Source organism: Gadus chalcogrammus, chromosome 20 (genome assembly GCF_026213295.1).
Source record: "Gadus chalcogrammus isolate NIFS_2021 chromosome 20, NIFS_Gcha_1.0, whole genome shotgun sequence".
NCBI lineage: Eukaryota > Metazoa > Chordata > Actinopteri > Gadiformes > Gadidae > Gadus > Gadus chalcogrammus.
Window position 1 is genome coordinate 23,410,281 of NC_079431.1, and position 17,833 is coordinate 23,428,113.

The following is a 17,833-nucleotide window of genomic DNA, read 5'->3' on the forward strand; positions in this document are numbered from 1 at the left end:
CAAATTCCTTTTGCGGCGGAGCTTAGGGTAAATATATAATAATACGTTGCTGCGCTGTCCTCATCCTTCTTAATTGAAGGAGCAGGCAGAGAAAAGCTCTCTCCTGCTGTGCTTTCATTAAAATCAAATTTAAAATCCCCGATAGTGATAAGACATCCATTATGTCGCCGCCGGTCCAGAGATGTGTCAGGTGTGCGCGAGAGACATAACGGTCACTTTTGTTACTGCCATGTATACAGTACATTCGGACAGATCTATGCCGCATAGAAATCTATAAACGCGGCTAGTGAGGCTATGAACCGCTATGTAAACAATATAGAATGTTTCCAACCATTCTCGTGACGTCATCGTATTCTGAAAACAGAGATGGCGGCGCACAGGCTGAAAACATTATAATTTATGCAACTTGTTTGTGCTTTATTCTGAATAATGGGTCATATTTCCGACTTTAATGGTATTTATGGTATATTGAAATATTTAACTAGTGCTATAGACATCTGTTTATTTGATTGCTTCCTTTCCACTTTAAAGTTTTCTACAAGATCATCAGCAGAACATGGGTTTAGAGGTGGTAGCAAGGAGATGGCCTTTTTAAAAAGTACATTAGAATCTTTATTGATATACCGTTTTTTGACAGTGTTTGATTTTGTCTGTATGTCGGGAATAAAAGATATGTTAAAGAAAACACAAAAGTGGTCAGACAAGGAAGGATCAGTCACAGAGAGATCAGAAACATTGAGGCCCTTTGTGATAACCAGGTCTAGAGTGTGCCCCTTACAATGAGTAGCCTCTTTCACATGTTGAGACAGTTCAAATGTGTCCAAAATGGCAAAAAGTTTTCATTCAAATCATCAGTATGAAAATTGAACTCACCAGTTATAACTAGACAGTCAAATTCTGTGGAGATGCTAGACAATAATTCTGTGAAGTCATCGAAAAAATTTGCAGAATATGTGGGTGGCCTGTAAATAATTAATAGGAGAACTCTGGGGGAGTATTTCAATACAGCACTAAGGTATTTGAACGATGGGAAATCACCAAATAACATCTGTTTCCCCTGAAATACATTTTTAAATATAGCAGCAACCCCTCCACCTCTTTTTCCAGATCTACATGCATCAAAAAAGTTATAGTTGGGAGGAGCTGTCTCTATCAGAACGGTTGCACTGTTCATTTGTTCCAGCCATGTTTCAGTTAAAAATATATAATCCAGTTTAGAAGTGGTAATAAAATCATTAACTAAAAATTATTTGTTATTAAGAGACCTCACATTAAGTAGAGCCATCCTGATGGTGTTGTTGATAGGCTTTAAGGTTGTTTTTGGTTTGGAGGCAATAGATATGAGATTTGTGAGGTTAGCAGTGTGTCTAAGTTTCCCTTTGTTTACTCTCTTAGTGGTTACAGCATGAATGCGAAAGTTGCCCTGCTTTGACGTAGGCAACCTTGGGTTCAGCAGATTATGTGAAACTTCCTTTATACTGTGTCTACGGCTGAACCCTTTTTTGTCTCAGTAATACTCTGGACTACTATCAGTATAGGGGGGGGCTGGGGCGCCATCCTCTTGGGTGTTATCAGCCTGTCGCCATGGCATGGCGATGCTATCAATGACGCAGATATAAGTTTGCTGCCAACATATTCCAGTCTCTTATATTCGGCTGGAAAATCGCAAAGGGAGGAGACATTGGGGCTGGAGAGATAGCTATGGGAGAGATGAGGCTGGAGGTCATCGTCGATGAGGTAATGCAGAGGAAGGGGGTCGGGCGGGCTGTTGTCTCTCTTCAAGGTCTGTGGGCTGTCTGCTATCTGTGTGTCAGATAGTGGCAGAGTAGATGTGTGGGGAGGCTGTAGTCTCGCTTCTTCTCAGCTCGCCTCAATGGCGACTGGTTATTGTTCCGTCTCTGTCCGCACTGTCCGTCCGGACGCATCTCGGGGCTCAGGGGTGCATGGGTGGCAGGCAATTGTCAATAAAGCCCCTTCCTCTTTCATTGCAGACTCTGGAAAGCCATGTATTCAGTGCAAGTAGATGACTGAATCTGTTTATTCCCCTGTCAACTGCTGGTATGGGTCCACTGATGAATGACTTGATGTGTATTTTGTCCAGTGTATCCAATAGATCAGTGTAATCCCTCTTCAGAAGTTCTGACTGTTCTCTTTCAATATCATTAAATCCTGCATGCACAATAATCTGTGAGATTTTGGGGTTTTCCAATATGATTTTGGCTAGTTTATGGTTGATATCACTAACCATTCCATATGGGAAGATGCATGTTTTGATCTTCTTACCGGTTATATCCTTGATAGTTGAGTCTCCTATAATCAGAGTTTCTGGTTCATCTGCTTTCTCTGAGATGGGCCCTTGTTGGATGGTGGCAGACACATGCGCAGCCCGCCTCCGTGGCGACTGGTTGTTCCGTCTCTGTCCGCACTGTCCGTCCGGACGCATCTAGGGGCTCAGGGGTGCATGGGTGGCAGGCGCGTTCGTGGACTCTTGAAGTGGCAGGAACCGGTTCTTTAGTGGCAGGGTTAATTTCAGTGACGGGCTAATCCGGCTGATACATGTAACTTTAGCTTTGGGTAGCTTAGCATTTGGCGTTGAGTGAACTTGTTGATTCACTTTGGTATGTTGTTTTGGCTTAGCGCCGACTCTGTGCCAGTGAGACGCAGCTGGAACTGTCTCTCTCTTATCCAGCTTCGGGAAGGATACAGTGTAACTTTGATCATCTTGCTGTATCTGAGTGAGCTCAGCAAACTCACCCATCGGCACTGTATCCTGTAGGAGTCCTTTGCATTTTTCTAATGCTGCTAGTCTCGTTTCTAATAAAGCCAATGTCCGTTGCAGTTTGGTGCAGTCTGTGCATTTCCCAGTCTCCGTGCCTGAGATATCCGAATACAGAGGCATGTTGGCGATAGGAATGTCCAAGGCTTTTTCTGTGGTCTGATCCGGGAGTAAAAAGTGCCAAAATGTATTGTTGAATCGAGCGATTGAGGACGACGGAAACAAACTATATACTGTTAGGTAAATAAAATAAGATAAAGTAGATCTGAACGATGAATTAAGTAGTTTTTTCCAATGCCTAGCGGAGCTTCGGGAAACATGACCTCTCTCTCTGCTGCCCTGTTCGCCTACAATTATAGAATGTCAGACGTCAATGATCCATTTCAAGCTAAGTCATTGTGGTGTTATTGTTCATTGTTATTTGTTCATTGTTTAGTAATTCTCTAGTATTGAATATGTGCCGTGACGATGTACAAGGCCTAATAACATTACGGTAACATTACAGCTTCAATAATTGTGAATCCAAATCGACACAATACCTTTGGGGAACAAGTTAGCTAAGGTATAATACTACAGCTGATGAACCAAAACATAAAAGCACAATGATGGGAGCTAGAAAGTTAACCGAGACCTACCAAAACGTTAAACACATTCGCTATCTTTCGCAGTGTACCGCTCAGCTACGACAGACTCAACTAACAATCGTTAGTAGCTGTTGTTTGAAGAAATCCAGAACTAATAAAGCATACTTACAGGTTGGATCCTACAGGTTGGGCCAACAAAGTTGGAACTGCCTGTCAATAGGACTGACCGTGGCGAAGTCACTGCATCATACGGTGCCCGGTTCTCAGTTATACAGTATGAGGCGAACACAAAGCAAGGCTGTGGCTGTACTGCGGAGAATGTGGTCAAAGTGAATTGTAACCACTCATTCTTCACGTCGTCTTCTTTGGGAATCTTCGTTTCGCACCGGGAACATCTTCTTGAGTCGAGGGGCTAACCGAACACCACCAGCAACTGCTGTAAACAGCTTTGTGTGTGGCTGTGGCTAACAGCCTGGAGGCGTGAATTCTGCACTTCAGCACCGCTCAATGCATTGTCTGACACTATTACAGAAGTAAAGTTTGAGTGTAAACTAGCTGTTTCACGCACATATTGAGGGTGGGCACGAATACTCCCCCTGGCTCGGATTTAGATTTTTCTTACTCAGCTGACGTTAAACATGTATACCTACGTCATATGGCATTGTTATTAGTTTGTTGACTTGGTGCACCTCAGGAAAAAAGCATGCGCGCAACTTACTTTAGCACGCGTGCGATTTACTAATGCACGCGTGCTTTATAAAAAATTACTCGCTTAGGTTAATTAAAAAATACAAATTCAATACTATAATAAGGTGGTTGATATTGAAAGGTTTGAGGTTTCCATTGCATGAAAATGTCACTTTATGAGGTTTTCTAATATTAATGTGAGTTCCCTAGCCTGCCCCAGTAGCTAGAAATGGCGTTAGGTGTAAAACGAGCACTAGGTATCCTGATCCGCCCCAAAAATGAAAGCTCAGCTCCAATTTCGAATTTGGCCCCACATGTCGTCATAAGGGGCCAAATTACCTCCCATTTCTCTGCCTTGACCGCCTAGAGAATTTGGCCCGCCAATGAGACAATGAGCTAAGAAAGTGTGAGCGCCTCATGTGTGTGTGTGTGTGTGGTGTGAATACAAACACTGTAACGCAAGTACATTTCTTTATTTGGATAACCGTTCTATTTCCCCAACGAGACTCGTAGTGGGGGTTATCTCAGCCATGGTTGAGAAGGAATTTGGGGAAAGGAACTTTGGCTTTGTCTCCCTAAAGTACGTGAACCACGTCATGGAGCAGAAAGGGATTGTTGCCCACGGTTGTCTCCCGCCCGAGCCCCGCTGCCCGCTGCCCGTTGCCCGCTGCAGAGGCACCACCGCTGGGAGCGCTCGGTGCTGCCCGCTGCCGAGGCGGTAGTTCCTCGGCAGCGGGCAGCGAGGCTCCCGTGGGAGACATCATGGTCAATAATCGCGGGTAACAATCCCTTTCTCCTCCATGTCGCGGTTCAGTCTACTTCAGATTGATGTGGAAGGGGAAGAACCAGAGACGTGGGAGAACCCAACACAGTTGTTTGAGATTCATAATATCACCTGGAGGAGCACACAGCTTTTGGCCTTGGTAATATTTATTATATGATATAGATATCTATGCATGATATGATATTATTTAGATATAGAGCTCCAGGACTGCTGACAGAGCAACCGGAGTGTCTAGAATATTTACAGAACACGGCCAAAAGCTGTGTGCGCCTCGCTATTGAGATACATCCACTGTAAACACGAGCGCATGGTACCGTGGCCGCAAGCTGCTCAGGGCCACACCCCCATCTACCACCTTGATCTACCTCTAAAAAGCGGCACGTTTGTCGAAATCTCATTGTGGGACTTGCTCGTAGTGCAGGGCTCTACAGTGCGCCCATTTCACTCGCATTTGCGAGTGAATATTTCGGCGTGCGAACGAGAAAAACAAAACAGGAGCACGCGTGCGAGTGACTTCTCCACAGCGCACTATACTGTGCGTTCACACCAAACGCGAAGGGGCGAAACGATTCCATACAAAGCAGCGATTCCATTTGCAGCGCGACACTTTTGCCCGGCACGGGCGAGCGCGTTCACGTGGATTTCAGGTGGATTGAAATATTTAAACTTTGCCGCGACATTCGCGTGATGACAGCCAATCAGCGTTCAACAGCGTGGCCACTGACGTGCGTTACGTAACAGCCAATCAGTTTTCAACCGGCCAACCGTTCCCTGCAGTGCAGTCCGGGGTGAACCGCAGCATGGAGGAGAAAGTGATTGCTGCCGTTTGCGACTCCCCGAGCTCTATATAGAATAGTATATTATATAATTTTATTGTATTGTATATACAATATCACGGTCAAAAGCTCTGTGCTCCTCCGGATAGCCGTAGCGCTCCCCGGGTTTAGCAGGGTTTGTTTACCTACGTTGCTATGGTTACCAGTCTTGTGTGTTCCAACGGTTTATTAGGTATCTAAATCGCTGTCTAATCAATACTTCATTCACTGCCTCTTCCGTGGTCATTACAATATTATGAATAGACTGCGTGGAGAAAGTTAATGCTGTTATGGTAGACGATAAAGTCTACAAATTCAACCCCTGACTGGTTGAAGGATTTCGGGTGGCTAGTTTATGATGCTAAGAACATGAAAATGTTCTGTACATTTTGTAAGGGAGCCCTATCGGCAATGGCAGGCTCCTCTCTGTTTATAACGGGGAACCCTAATCTGAAACGCGATGCTGTGGTGAAACACATCGAGTCCACTAGGCATTCTCGCTGCCCGATTTCTATATAAATCACACCCAGCCCAATAACCCTGGTACGGTGGAAGCCGAAATTGGTGCTGTTTTGTGTAGCCTGAATGTAATCTTGTCTATTTATTTGTCTTAATTTTGCTTTATTAAGTGGGTTCTGTTGGTGTGTGCAATTTCTGCACGCTAATAAATGTTCTAAACAAAAACCTATTGTGCCCCCATTTTTTTTCCTGTGCTCCTACATTTTTTAACTTAGGGGCACGAGTGCTCCTGAAAAAAAAAGTTAGCGTAGAGCCCTGTCGTAGTGGCAGTAATTTTGTACCGAGGCCGAATGTCTTGAACGTCTTCAAGTACTTTATTAGGGGCCCACTAACAGCTATATAAAAGCATTCATAAAGTAGCATACCAGGGGACCTTTAAAGTAGGCTATGGTTCAACATTGAGGTGGTTAATAATAACATGTTTAAGGTAAGCTCTTGTTTTACACTGAGCTGGTTAATAATAACTTGCTTAAAGTAAGCTCTGTTTTAACACAGAGGTTGTTAATAATAACATGTTTAAAGTAAGCACTGGTTTAACACTGAGGTGGTGTCCATTCAAAGATTCAAGATGCGTCGGATGAAGGCCAACGCCCGGGAGAGGAACCGGATGCATGGGCTGAATGACGCTCTGGAGGGGCTGCGGCGCGTGGTGCCGTGCTATTCCAAGACACAGAAGTTGTCCAAGATCGAGACCCTGCGCCTGGCCAAGAACTACATCTGGGCCCTGAGCGAGGTCCTGCACTCGGGCAAGGCCCCCGACCTGCTCTCCTTCGTCCAGGCCCTCTGTAAAGGTGAACCAACAACACATTAATAAAATAATATAGATAGAGACAGACCAGGGGCCTGTACTACGAAGCTCGATTAGAGGGTTAGCAAGGTATGTTGAGCTGAAAGCCTGGGTTAGCTGTACCACGAAAGTCGATCTCTTTAAGCGTTGCTGTATCACCATGGTGACTTACGCTCGCAACCAAACCTGGTCGGGAGCAGCTTTTCAGCTCATGCTGCGTTCGAGTATTCTCTGCGAACCGACTCGGATCTCGGATCTGACGCCACGCCCACACTTCAAGCGTTTTATTATTTTGCTCGGTCGTTGGAGAAAAACATGGACGCCACCCGGAAAGCTGTTGTCGCAGTAGCATTGGCAGAGCACCAAGCGCTCCAAAATAAGTAGGCTATAGGCCATTGGCAGAGATACGGACGCAGTAAGGTATTGCAGTAATACGAGTGATTGAAATTGCCATTAAACCACCAAAGTGGTCCAAGCACAATGAAAACAGTTCATACTTCAAGTCACACCAGGCGCAGCCATCTTGAATTCTGTCTCGGAATTTTGCTCGGTCACCACTGAGTTCAACCGAGATGGCGAGTTCGCCGTCCGAGGTAAACGGGCGTGTTTGTGCTTCGTCCTCGGACCTCTGAGACGGATGGATATTAAAACGCACCATTAGTCTACCCGGAGATCGGCTACTTATATCGGCGTGCGCAGCTTCCTAGCCCCTCCTCCGATAATGGCGTCACCATTTGTGGGTGTTCCCGTGGACCCCGGCGCACTTATCGTACAGCCGTCTCTCCGGAGACAGAGGGTTTTTCGGGACAGAACCGATCCCTTGGCATTGTCTGACGATATTCTTTATGAGAGATACAGATTCTCATCAGAGGGTATTCTTTATTTGATCTTCCTTGTTGGACCGTATGTAGTCAATGCTACACAAAGAAGCCGTGCACTTACTAGCCGCCTTTACATGGACACATCTGATCCGCATAGATTTCTATGCGGAATAGAAAATGATCATATATACGCCTCCTTCGGAATACAATTATCTGTTCGGCATAGAATTCTATGCCGAATAGAAGAGGTGGTGTAGTCCGTTTTAATCGACATGTATACACTTATTACAAACAGATTGGGGTTTAACTTAGAGCAGCTGCAGTAGTTCGCAATTGGTCCACTGGGCTCCGTTGGTACTTTTATGCACACCGAACTTGACTGCTGTCAAGGAAATTGGATTTATTGCCTGATTCACGTCTTTGTTCGTAAGTAGTCCGGTAAGCGTGTCCAGTTGCTAAGCGACGGGACATGGGTGTTTATTAAAGACGTGTTCGCGTATCGTAGTGCCCGCGCGCGTCCGAGATAACTGTAAATGAGTAGGCTACTACTACTTTTGCAGGCTGAACGTTAAAATACTTCTTAACTTAGAGAGACCACTCTCTCCCACCAGTCTTGGCTGCGGACTCGCATTCAAATTCCTCTTGTTTGCGGCGGAGGTGGGGGTAAATATAAAGATCGGATGTAGCTGAGAAAAGCTCTCTCCTGCTGTGCTTTCCTTAAAATCAAATTCACAATGCCAAATAGTGATAAGACGTCCATTATGTCGCCACCGGTCCAGAGATGTGTCAGGAGTCATAACGGACACTTTTGTTACTGCCATGTATACAGTAGGGGATCACATTTTAGGAACAGATCTATTCCGCATAGAAATCTATGCGGATCAGATGCGCCATGTAAACGCGGCTAGTGTTGCGCAGTGTGTCTGTGTTTCAAGTTCGAAGGTGGCCCCGCACGTTCAACGTACATTAACCTATAGTCAAGTGACGTGTTGTCCATTATCCCTTATATAACCGCTATGTCAGTGACACAATTAGGCCTAGGCATAATTTATTCTACAAATTCATATTATAGCTGTGAGAATTGTTAAGAAAAATCACCTCCATATTCGGAAAACCAAATCATAGGCTAAATTCACCTGAAATTATTCAAATGGATGCTTACAACTTAACACATTGAATAATATTTTTATATTTATTTTTGACTTGGCCCCATGTTCGTAGGAGCAAACATGGGGCCCCACATATATGGGGGTAAAAGGGATGATGATGCATAATATATTTTAGACAATATGCAGAATCTTTTCACTTACGAATTAACACGGTCAGCTATTTTTTGCCAGCACGCCACCCTAGCCATATTATGGGCAACCGTGTTCCCCTTGGCTGTGATTTGTACTTTGAATTCCTCGCAGGAGTTCATAATGATACACTGCTCGCCTTGGATGAAATACACCACTCTCGCACGATTTATTTTGAATAAGGGTGAGTCAAATGACACCAGAAACGCCCCTTTTATGTGAACGCGCATTGAACCTAAAGCGGAAAACCTGGTTCAACTAATTGAATCTAAAGTGAGCGTTGTGGTACCATTTAACTCTGATTGCGAGTTGCGGCTCTGTCGAGCCAGGTTTTCCCAAGAAAGCCTGGGTATGTTCAGCGAGGTTCGTGGTATACCCCCCAGGCCCTCTGTAAAGGTGAACCAACAACACATCTTACTATCCTAACAAGTTACTCCTCCACACTTGGTCAAGTGCGCATGTGCCAAGCATCCCGCAGCTCACACACACACACAGCACGCACGCACACACCGCACGCACGCAGGCACAAATACACACCGCATAAACACACATCTCACGCACATGCACACATGCACGCATAAACATGCATGTACAGACACACACCACACACACACGCGTATGGACGCAGACGTTGCAAGACAACGGCAAGATCGAGATAACAGCCCCGCCTTCGACACACACTCCCAGCTGAGTCATTATGTCTATAGACTACACTTTTTGCAAAACTGTATTTATTTGTATCTATTACACACCTCCTTGTGCAGCAATTCCTGGTAGGTTGTTTATTTGATCATATAAAAAATATATATATGATAAGATATTCTCAAAAATCTATTTTCTTTTTTTCTCATGTGTGGCTCTAATCCTCTTCCATAGGTTGCTGCCTTAGCTGTTGTTAAACAGCTGTTTATTTCACTAAGGTGCTTCTGTAAATGAATAGAACTTTCAGCAACTTTTTTCAGCAACTAACCAATAGTAGTTGCCATCCATTTGTTAAATGTCAACGCACTTTCATCCCTGAATAACAGTAAAAGCTAATGATCGATATACTTGTAGTGGGGGTTATCTCAGCCATGGTGAGGAAGGAATTGGGGGAAAGGAACTTTGGCTTTGACTCCCTGAAGTACATGAAATGCGACATGGAGGAGAAACAGATTGTCTCACGCCGGAGCCCCGCTGCCTGCTGCCGAGACACCACTGCCGCAATGCACCACCGCCACGGGGCAGTGGTGCCTCGGTGCTGCCTGCTGCCGAGGCGATGGTGCCTCGGCAGTGGGCAGCGGGGCTCCTGCAGGAGACAATTGATTCAGATTGATGCGGAAGTGGAAGGTTATCTCAGCCATGGTTGAGAAGTAATTGGGGGAAACAAACTTTGGCTTTGATTCCCTGAAGTACATGAACTGCGACATGGAGGAGAAAGGGATTGTTGGCCGCGATTGTCTGCCAACTGCCGAGGCACCACCGCAGCTGGCAAAGGGGCTCCGGCGGGAGACAATCGCGGTCAACATCCGTCGGGATGTCGGATAAGCAATGCAATTCGCTGACCGATCGATATTATATGTTGACTACAAACCATGTAAATAGTGTTGTTAATAAACTTCCAAAGTTTTGTGTTTTATTGTTCTTTAATGTGCAAAGTAAACAATGTACAAAGTAAATAAGATGCAAAGTCAAACCGGAGAAGTGATTCCGGAAATGATTTTGTTAGAGATAGATAGATAATAGAAAAAAATATTGGATGGGCTACGGAGAGGGTCTCCAACAGGCTCTCTGGCTACGAAGAGCATAGTATGCCTTGAGACTATGCTTCGCAGTGTGCCTTGCGAAACCCAGTATGCCTTTCAAAACAGTTTGTGATTGGTCGATGAAACACAACCAGGAACGCCTAATGGGCGTTCTTGTGTCATGAAGGAAACACCCAAGCCTGCAGCTGGACCCTTCTCATAAATTGACTAATTTTATAATATAATCAAATGCTCACACACTAGCTGCTTTCAGACACACGTGTAAGTCCTGATATTCTCCTGATGGGCTGTATGTGTGAACAACATCCTGACATTTGTACCCTTTTCTCCATAGGAAATGTCAATGACCTTATATGTGAATGAGGAGTAGAAAGTCAGTATTTCTCACACCACTTGAGTGAGCGTTTCGATGACGCTTCTGCATGTCATTGAGTTCCCCTCTAAATGATAATCAGCCTGTTGCCTTTTGCCTTTTGCCTTCGCTGGATGGTTGAAAAATATTTTTGAGTCATTTGCGGTGAATGCTAAAGATAGGTCGTATCATACATGTAAGCTTGCTGGTAGTTCTACCAGGAGGACTCAAATCACACGCGGCTGGCCGCCAATCACCAATCACCAGCTACCAATCACCTGCCTACACCTGCTCTATAAAGAGTAGTCTAACATATGTCTTTGCTGCTCAGGTCTTCGTTCGACGCATATTGGTGCTTTACTGTGCTTCTGATTATCGCGTCGCTTAGTTGCTACGTCGGTTAATACACACCAAGAGGTTATAACTTCGGATTCGTGCTGGTCGGCCTACTACTTCTGGTCCCGGCAAGCGAGCGCAGAAAGCCGTTTTTTCGGTCCCCGGTATCCTCAACAACACCACCAACAAGTTCCCAACACGGACATCCGCCTGGTTCTACAAACCCTCGCCGAGTTGGTGCAAAGCATTGGCGCCAGGATGGACGCCGTCGAAACGCCATGCGGAACTCCCGGACGGGTCCAGGCCCCCAACCCGCTGTCGTCGGTCGCCACGGCGCCTTTCTACTTCCAGCAACCATCAGGCTCGGCTTGCTCCGCCTTCACAGGCTACGCACCTGGCACGTGCCCTGCTACCATGGCTACTGCAGTCCCCGCGTTAGCCCCCGCAGCGTATTTTCTCTCACAGCTCTACAGTCCAGCTTCAGGTTGCGGCTCCCTCGGTTGGGTTAGGGGGTTTATTCCAAGGGCAATGGTTTGCTGAGGGATGGCCAGTCGAAGCTGGTATGTTCGCCCTCGGGTCAGAGTCGTCTGCGCTGTTCGAGCTTTACGCTATCGTAGCAGCTAGCGTTCTGTGGGGCAAAGCATGGCGGCGTTAACGTATAACCATGTTTTGCGATAACAAAGCAGCGTCAAAACGGCTGGGAAGGTGGTCTTCCACAGCATACGGATTTTACATCCGGTTGAATTCGTTGAGTTCGTTGCACACGTCGGTGTGGTACAACACAGAACTCTACGTCCGCAATCAAAGGTTCATAATTATCTTTATACCGTGCACTGTTCGGTTAACTCCTTGTGTCTGAGGTTTTTCCCTTCACTTTAATATGAATGAAGTTGATGGGTTTTAGGCACTGTGGTAACTGATTATTATTAAAAGGTTTTTATTGACGAAGGGCCTTTTAGATTGGTTCAGCTGCTGCTCACTAACTCTCACGTTCCTCTGCTCGCAATGCGATTCACATATCGTTCAATTTATTCAAAAGATCCAAAGACAAAGAACGGGTACATTATGGTATCATTTTATATTATTATTTATAGTCTTATTGTTAATAGTTTCAGTCGCGTTGGTATTTAATTTTTCATTTGCTCGTTTAGCTACGTATGACAGTTAACAATGTTGGTGTAGGCCTATTACAATTATTTACGCGTGTAGGCCACTCCAACGCACTCGATATCTCAAAAAGATTAGTGTGCTCTCTCAGAGCTGGGAGATTTCATCCTTATTTTAACATATTACTCGAGACGGTGTTTTCTCACAGTTCTACGGGTTCATGCGTTCCCGGGTTCATGCGTTCATGCGTACACGTCTCTTACTCAGACTTTTTCCCCTACACGGGGTATTTAATTTTTCATTTGCTTGTTTAGCCATGTATGTCAATTAACAATTTTGGTGTATTACAATTATTTATGTGTGTTGGCCACTCCAACTCACTCGATATTTTGAATAGATTAGTGTGCTCTTTCTGGGAGTTTTCATCCTTATTTTAACATATTACTCGAGTCAGTGTTTCTCACAGCGTTCTACGGGTTCATGTGTTCTACGGGTTCATGTGTTCTACGGTTCATGTGTTCTACGGGTTCTTGTGTTCTACGGGTTCTTGTGTTCTACGGGTTCATGTGTTCTACGGGTTCATGTGTTCTACGGGTTCATGTGTTCTACGGGTTCATGTGTTCTACGGGTTCATGCGTTCTACGGGTTCATGCGTTTTACGGGTTTATGCGTTCTCGGGTTTATGCGTTCTTGGGTTTATGCGCAAATGCGTACATGTCTCCTACTCAGACTTTTTCCCCTACACGGGGCCTAACTTTCGCTGATGTCACCTTCTCTGCAAGGCATTTTTCATCTAAAAAGCTGAACAAGGGTTGCCGGTCGTGTCTATCAAACGGCTGGGAAGGCGGTCTTCCACAGCTTACGAATCCTACATCCGGTCGAATTCATGGTTCTTCCTTCAAGCGCACACGATGCTCTAACGTCGGTTAAGGCAGGTTTATCACGTTTGCTACTACAGCTGTTTTTGGCGGCCTGTTTCCATTCTAGTCTTAGTCTTTGTGTCAAGGTGTCACTTTTGTTTTAATTAGTTTAGACACGTTCATACTCTTTCTTGTGATATGTGATAAGTATTTTAAGAAGCTGCATTTCCCTCACATAGCCACAAGGGGAGCAAAACCTTATTGAAGGCTGCTCCACTATAGAAGGAGCCGAAGCCTTTACGTCACCCCGGCCACGCCCACTAGGCCACGCCCACTTGACGTCCTCTCTAGCGGGTGGTTTCGAACTCGAGAGGCCAGAGATCAATAGGTAGACGGCAGAGAGCCACCCCGGGCCTATGCCCGGGGGCTTGAAGTAGATCACGGTATTTTCCTCTCTCACGCGTTAGATACAATTCCCTCCGTTAAGCTTCAGTTACCATACCGAAACACGCCGACTTTATAATAAATGAAGTCAGTTAAAAGCATCCCGGGATTGGACAACTTTCTTCAAGAATATGCAACATATTGAAATTCCGTTTAGGTATCATCAAAGATACAAGTGCGTAGATTTGTTAAATAAGGTAAACGGTCGAAAATTGATGTTATGTCTTAAACAGTTGAAGTTCCGTTTGGACAAAACGTTATTACAGTTTATCGCCTAGTTTAGGTCAACGGAAATGAAGACATTTTAGCAGTCTTATTTTGTAAAAACACTTTCAGTCTCGTTCGTATTCGCCAACAACATTGCACTACGCATTTAATTATAGTATTGTCATATGACCAGCATTGTTTTCCTCACGCGATAAAGGTTTGTTGATGACGACATTTAGTCATAATTTTCGGTGTCAAAAGCAACACTATTTGCAACTACTGGTGGTGGTGGTTATCAGGTACTAAACTCATAAAGCAAAATCGGCTATATAACTTAAGGTTAACCTGCAGCAACCCCGGCAAGTTCGACCACGTCGGTGGATCATCTAGAAAACACTCTTTGAGTTCGGTGTCACGTTGGTGGCATATCATGGAAAAAATAAAACTCAAGGTTCGCAGCGGCGACCCCGGTGAGTGCGTTGACCAAAGCGCAGCGGTAACAACTCGGGCACTCGTGACTATGACCACGTCGGCGGCACGTTATCTATTACTCATGGTTGACTGCAGTAACCCCGGTGAGTGCGTTGACCACGTCAACGCACAACTGGGGCACAACTCAGGCACTAGTCGTGAGTTCGTTGCACACGTCTGTGCGGTACAACACAACTCGACGTCCTACATCCGGTAGAATTCAAGGTTCTTTCTTCAAGCGCACACGATGCTCTCTAACGTCGGTTAAGACAGGTTTCACACGTTTGCAACCATAGCTGTTTTTGGTGGCCTGTTTCCTTTCTAGTGTTGGTCTAGTCTTGTGTCAAGCTGTCATTTTAGTTTTTATTAGTTTTAGTTACATTCATACTCTTTCCAGTGTTATCGTAATTCCATTTAGATATTATCGAAGTTACAAGTGCGTAGTTTTGTTTAATAAGGTAAATGGTTGAAAATTGATGTTATGTCTGGAACAGTTGAAGTTCCAGTCGAACAAAATAACGTTATAAGTCTTTATCGCCTAGTTTAGGTCAACGAAAATGAAGAGACATTTTAGCGGTCTTATTTTCGTAAAACACTTTTTAGTCTTGTTTTATTCGCCAACTATATTGTACTATGCATTTAATCACTGCTATTGTCACATGCCCAGCATCCACGTTGCGTCCAGTCTCGTTTTTCTCACGCGATAAAGGTTTGTTGATGACGACTTAGTCATAATTTTCATTGCCAAAAGCAACACTATTGCAACTACCGGCGGTGGTGGTTATCGGGTACTAAATTCATAAAGCAAAATTCGGTTTCATAACTCAGGTTAACCTGCAGCAACCCCGGCGAGTGTGACCACGTCGGTGGATCATCTAGAAAACACTCTTGAGTTCGCTGTCACGTCGGTGGCGTACATAGGAAAATAAAACTCAAGGTTGCAGCGGCAACCCCGGTGAGTGCGTTGACCACGTCGGTGGTAACAACTCGGGCACTCGTGAGTATGACCACGTCGGTGGCACGTTATCTAATACTCATGGTTTGACTGCAGTAACCCCGGTGAGTGCGTTGCTCACGTCGGTGGGAACAACTCAAGCACTCGTGAGTTCGTTGCGCACGTCGGTGCGGTACAACTCAGAACTCTAGTTTGTTGCAGCAACCCCGGTGAGTGCGTTGCCCACGTCGGTGGGAACAACCCAAGCACTCGTGAGTTCGTTGCGCACGTCGGTGCGGTACAACTCAGAACTCCACGTTCGCTGCAGCAACCCTGGTAGTGCGTTGACCACGTCGGTGGGCACAACTCGGGCACATGCAAATTTAATTACCACGTCGGTGGCATATAAACACTCAAGTGCAGGGCACTCGGAGTTCATTGAACACGTCGGTGTTCAACACGGAAGTACACAATATTTGCTGCAGCAACACCGGTGAGTGCGTGACCACGTCGGTGGCACATCAAGGGCACTCGTGATTTCGTTGACCACGTCGGTGTTCAACATGAAAGTTCACAATACTTGCTGCAACAACACCGGTGAGTGCGTGACCACGTCGGTGGCACATCAAGGGCACTCGTGAGTTCGTTGACCACATCGGTGGTTCAACGCGAAAGCACTCAGGGTCACGCAGCGACCCCGGAGAGTGAATCGACCACGGCAGTTGGTACAGCACGAAAGCACTCGTGGCTCGCTGCGTAACAGCTGCAGAGTGCTCTAAATTTTAATTGATCTCGCTGAGGTATTTCAAGTCAACTGCTTTTACGTGATTCATCGATCTCGCTGACGGTTTTAAGCTTATCGTTTTACGGTATGTATGATTGACTCTTAATATGTCGTATATTGGGTATGCCTTTTATCTTCCAGAAGCAGTATAGATCCTTGTCCACTTCTTCTACGCGGGTATGTATGGTCTCATTACCTCCTTTCGCTATTCTATTTTTGGGGTCGGCTCCGCCCCTGCCAGTCCCGGCAGGACATGCCGAGTTATCACCTATTTCCGGCGTAGGCCTACGTCCTCTCTTTTGGGGAAGGCTCCGCCCCTGCTAGTCCTGGCAGGATACGCCGAGTCCGCACGTCACCCTGGATCAGTGACGGGGCTCATGCCAAAGATTTACCATGCAAAATATTCCCATGTCGTTATTTAAATAAATCCTGTTCATACTTATCAGTGATCGAGTCTTTATGGGAGAAATGTAAGCTTGCTGGTAGTTCTACCAGGAGGACTCAAATCACACGCGGCTGGCCGCCAATCACCAATCACCAGCTACCAATCACCTGCCTACACCTGCTCTATAAAGAGTAGTCTAACATATGTCTTTGCTGCTCAGGTCTTCGTTCGACGCACCTCCATCCACCCCACCACCACCAGGTCGGCCTCAGTCTACTTGTCCAGGGGAAGGCTCCGCCCCTGCTAGTCCTGGCAGGATACGCCGAGTCCGCACGTCACCCTGGATCAGTGACGGGGCTCATGCCAAAGATTTACCATGCAAATATTCCCATGTCGTTATTTAAATAAATCCTGTTCATACTTATCAGTGATCGAGTCTTTATGGGAGAAATGTATACATCATACAATAGATTACAATACATGAGTTCACAGCTGCACGCGTATATAGAAAATGTTTTTTTTGAATTGTTATTATTGACAACAGTTAGCTGAACATTATAGGGATTAGGGTCCCGTCCTTCCACTCCCTGTTTTCTCAATTAAACACAGAAATGAACTACATTTGCCCAGTGTTTGTTATATCTTTCTCCGGTAATGCAGTCGTTCCCGACGCTTTTCATCTTTGTTGTTTCTTCTATTTGTCTCTAACTCATGCTCCAAACATTCATCGATCGATGCTTCGGATTTTGTGGATGCAATGGTCAACATAGAGACTGACTTGAGCTGCTGTCCTCTATCCAGGCCCTCTGTAAAGTTTAGCTAACACATTAACTCATATAACATGTCATGTGCAAATTGCTAAATGAATGCAAAATAATAATAGAAAGATATTATTGTGGTGTTACTTCATATATCTGTGGCTTCTGGTAAGCCTTCTACCATGGGTGGCTCTGTAATAGCCGTCTGTTCAACATTGTTTCATCAAAATATATGTTGCATCATTCTAGCAACATTTAAGATCATCGCGATGCGTTCTGCCCGTTCTGCCTCCATTTTGTCTGTGGTCAAACCAAAAGAAACTACAGTGACAGCAGCCACAATTATCCCGCCTCTTGCGAGTTTAGACCCTACGTCATA

General features: G+C 45.3%; 1 protein-coding gene across 1 annotated transcript in view; it reads left to right on the forward strand.

The window, feature by feature from the left end:
• Positions 1-17,833, forward strand: part of neurod1 (neuronal differentiation 1) — a 38,550-nt gene that overhangs the window by 17,927 nt on the left and 2,790 nt on the right. The window contains exon 2 of the mRNA XM_056579312.1: positions 6,727-6,956. Within this exon, the coding sequence (XP_056435287.1) occupies positions 6,727-6,956 (230 nt within the window). The remainder of the gene's footprint in view (positions 1-6,726; positions 6,957-17,833) is intronic.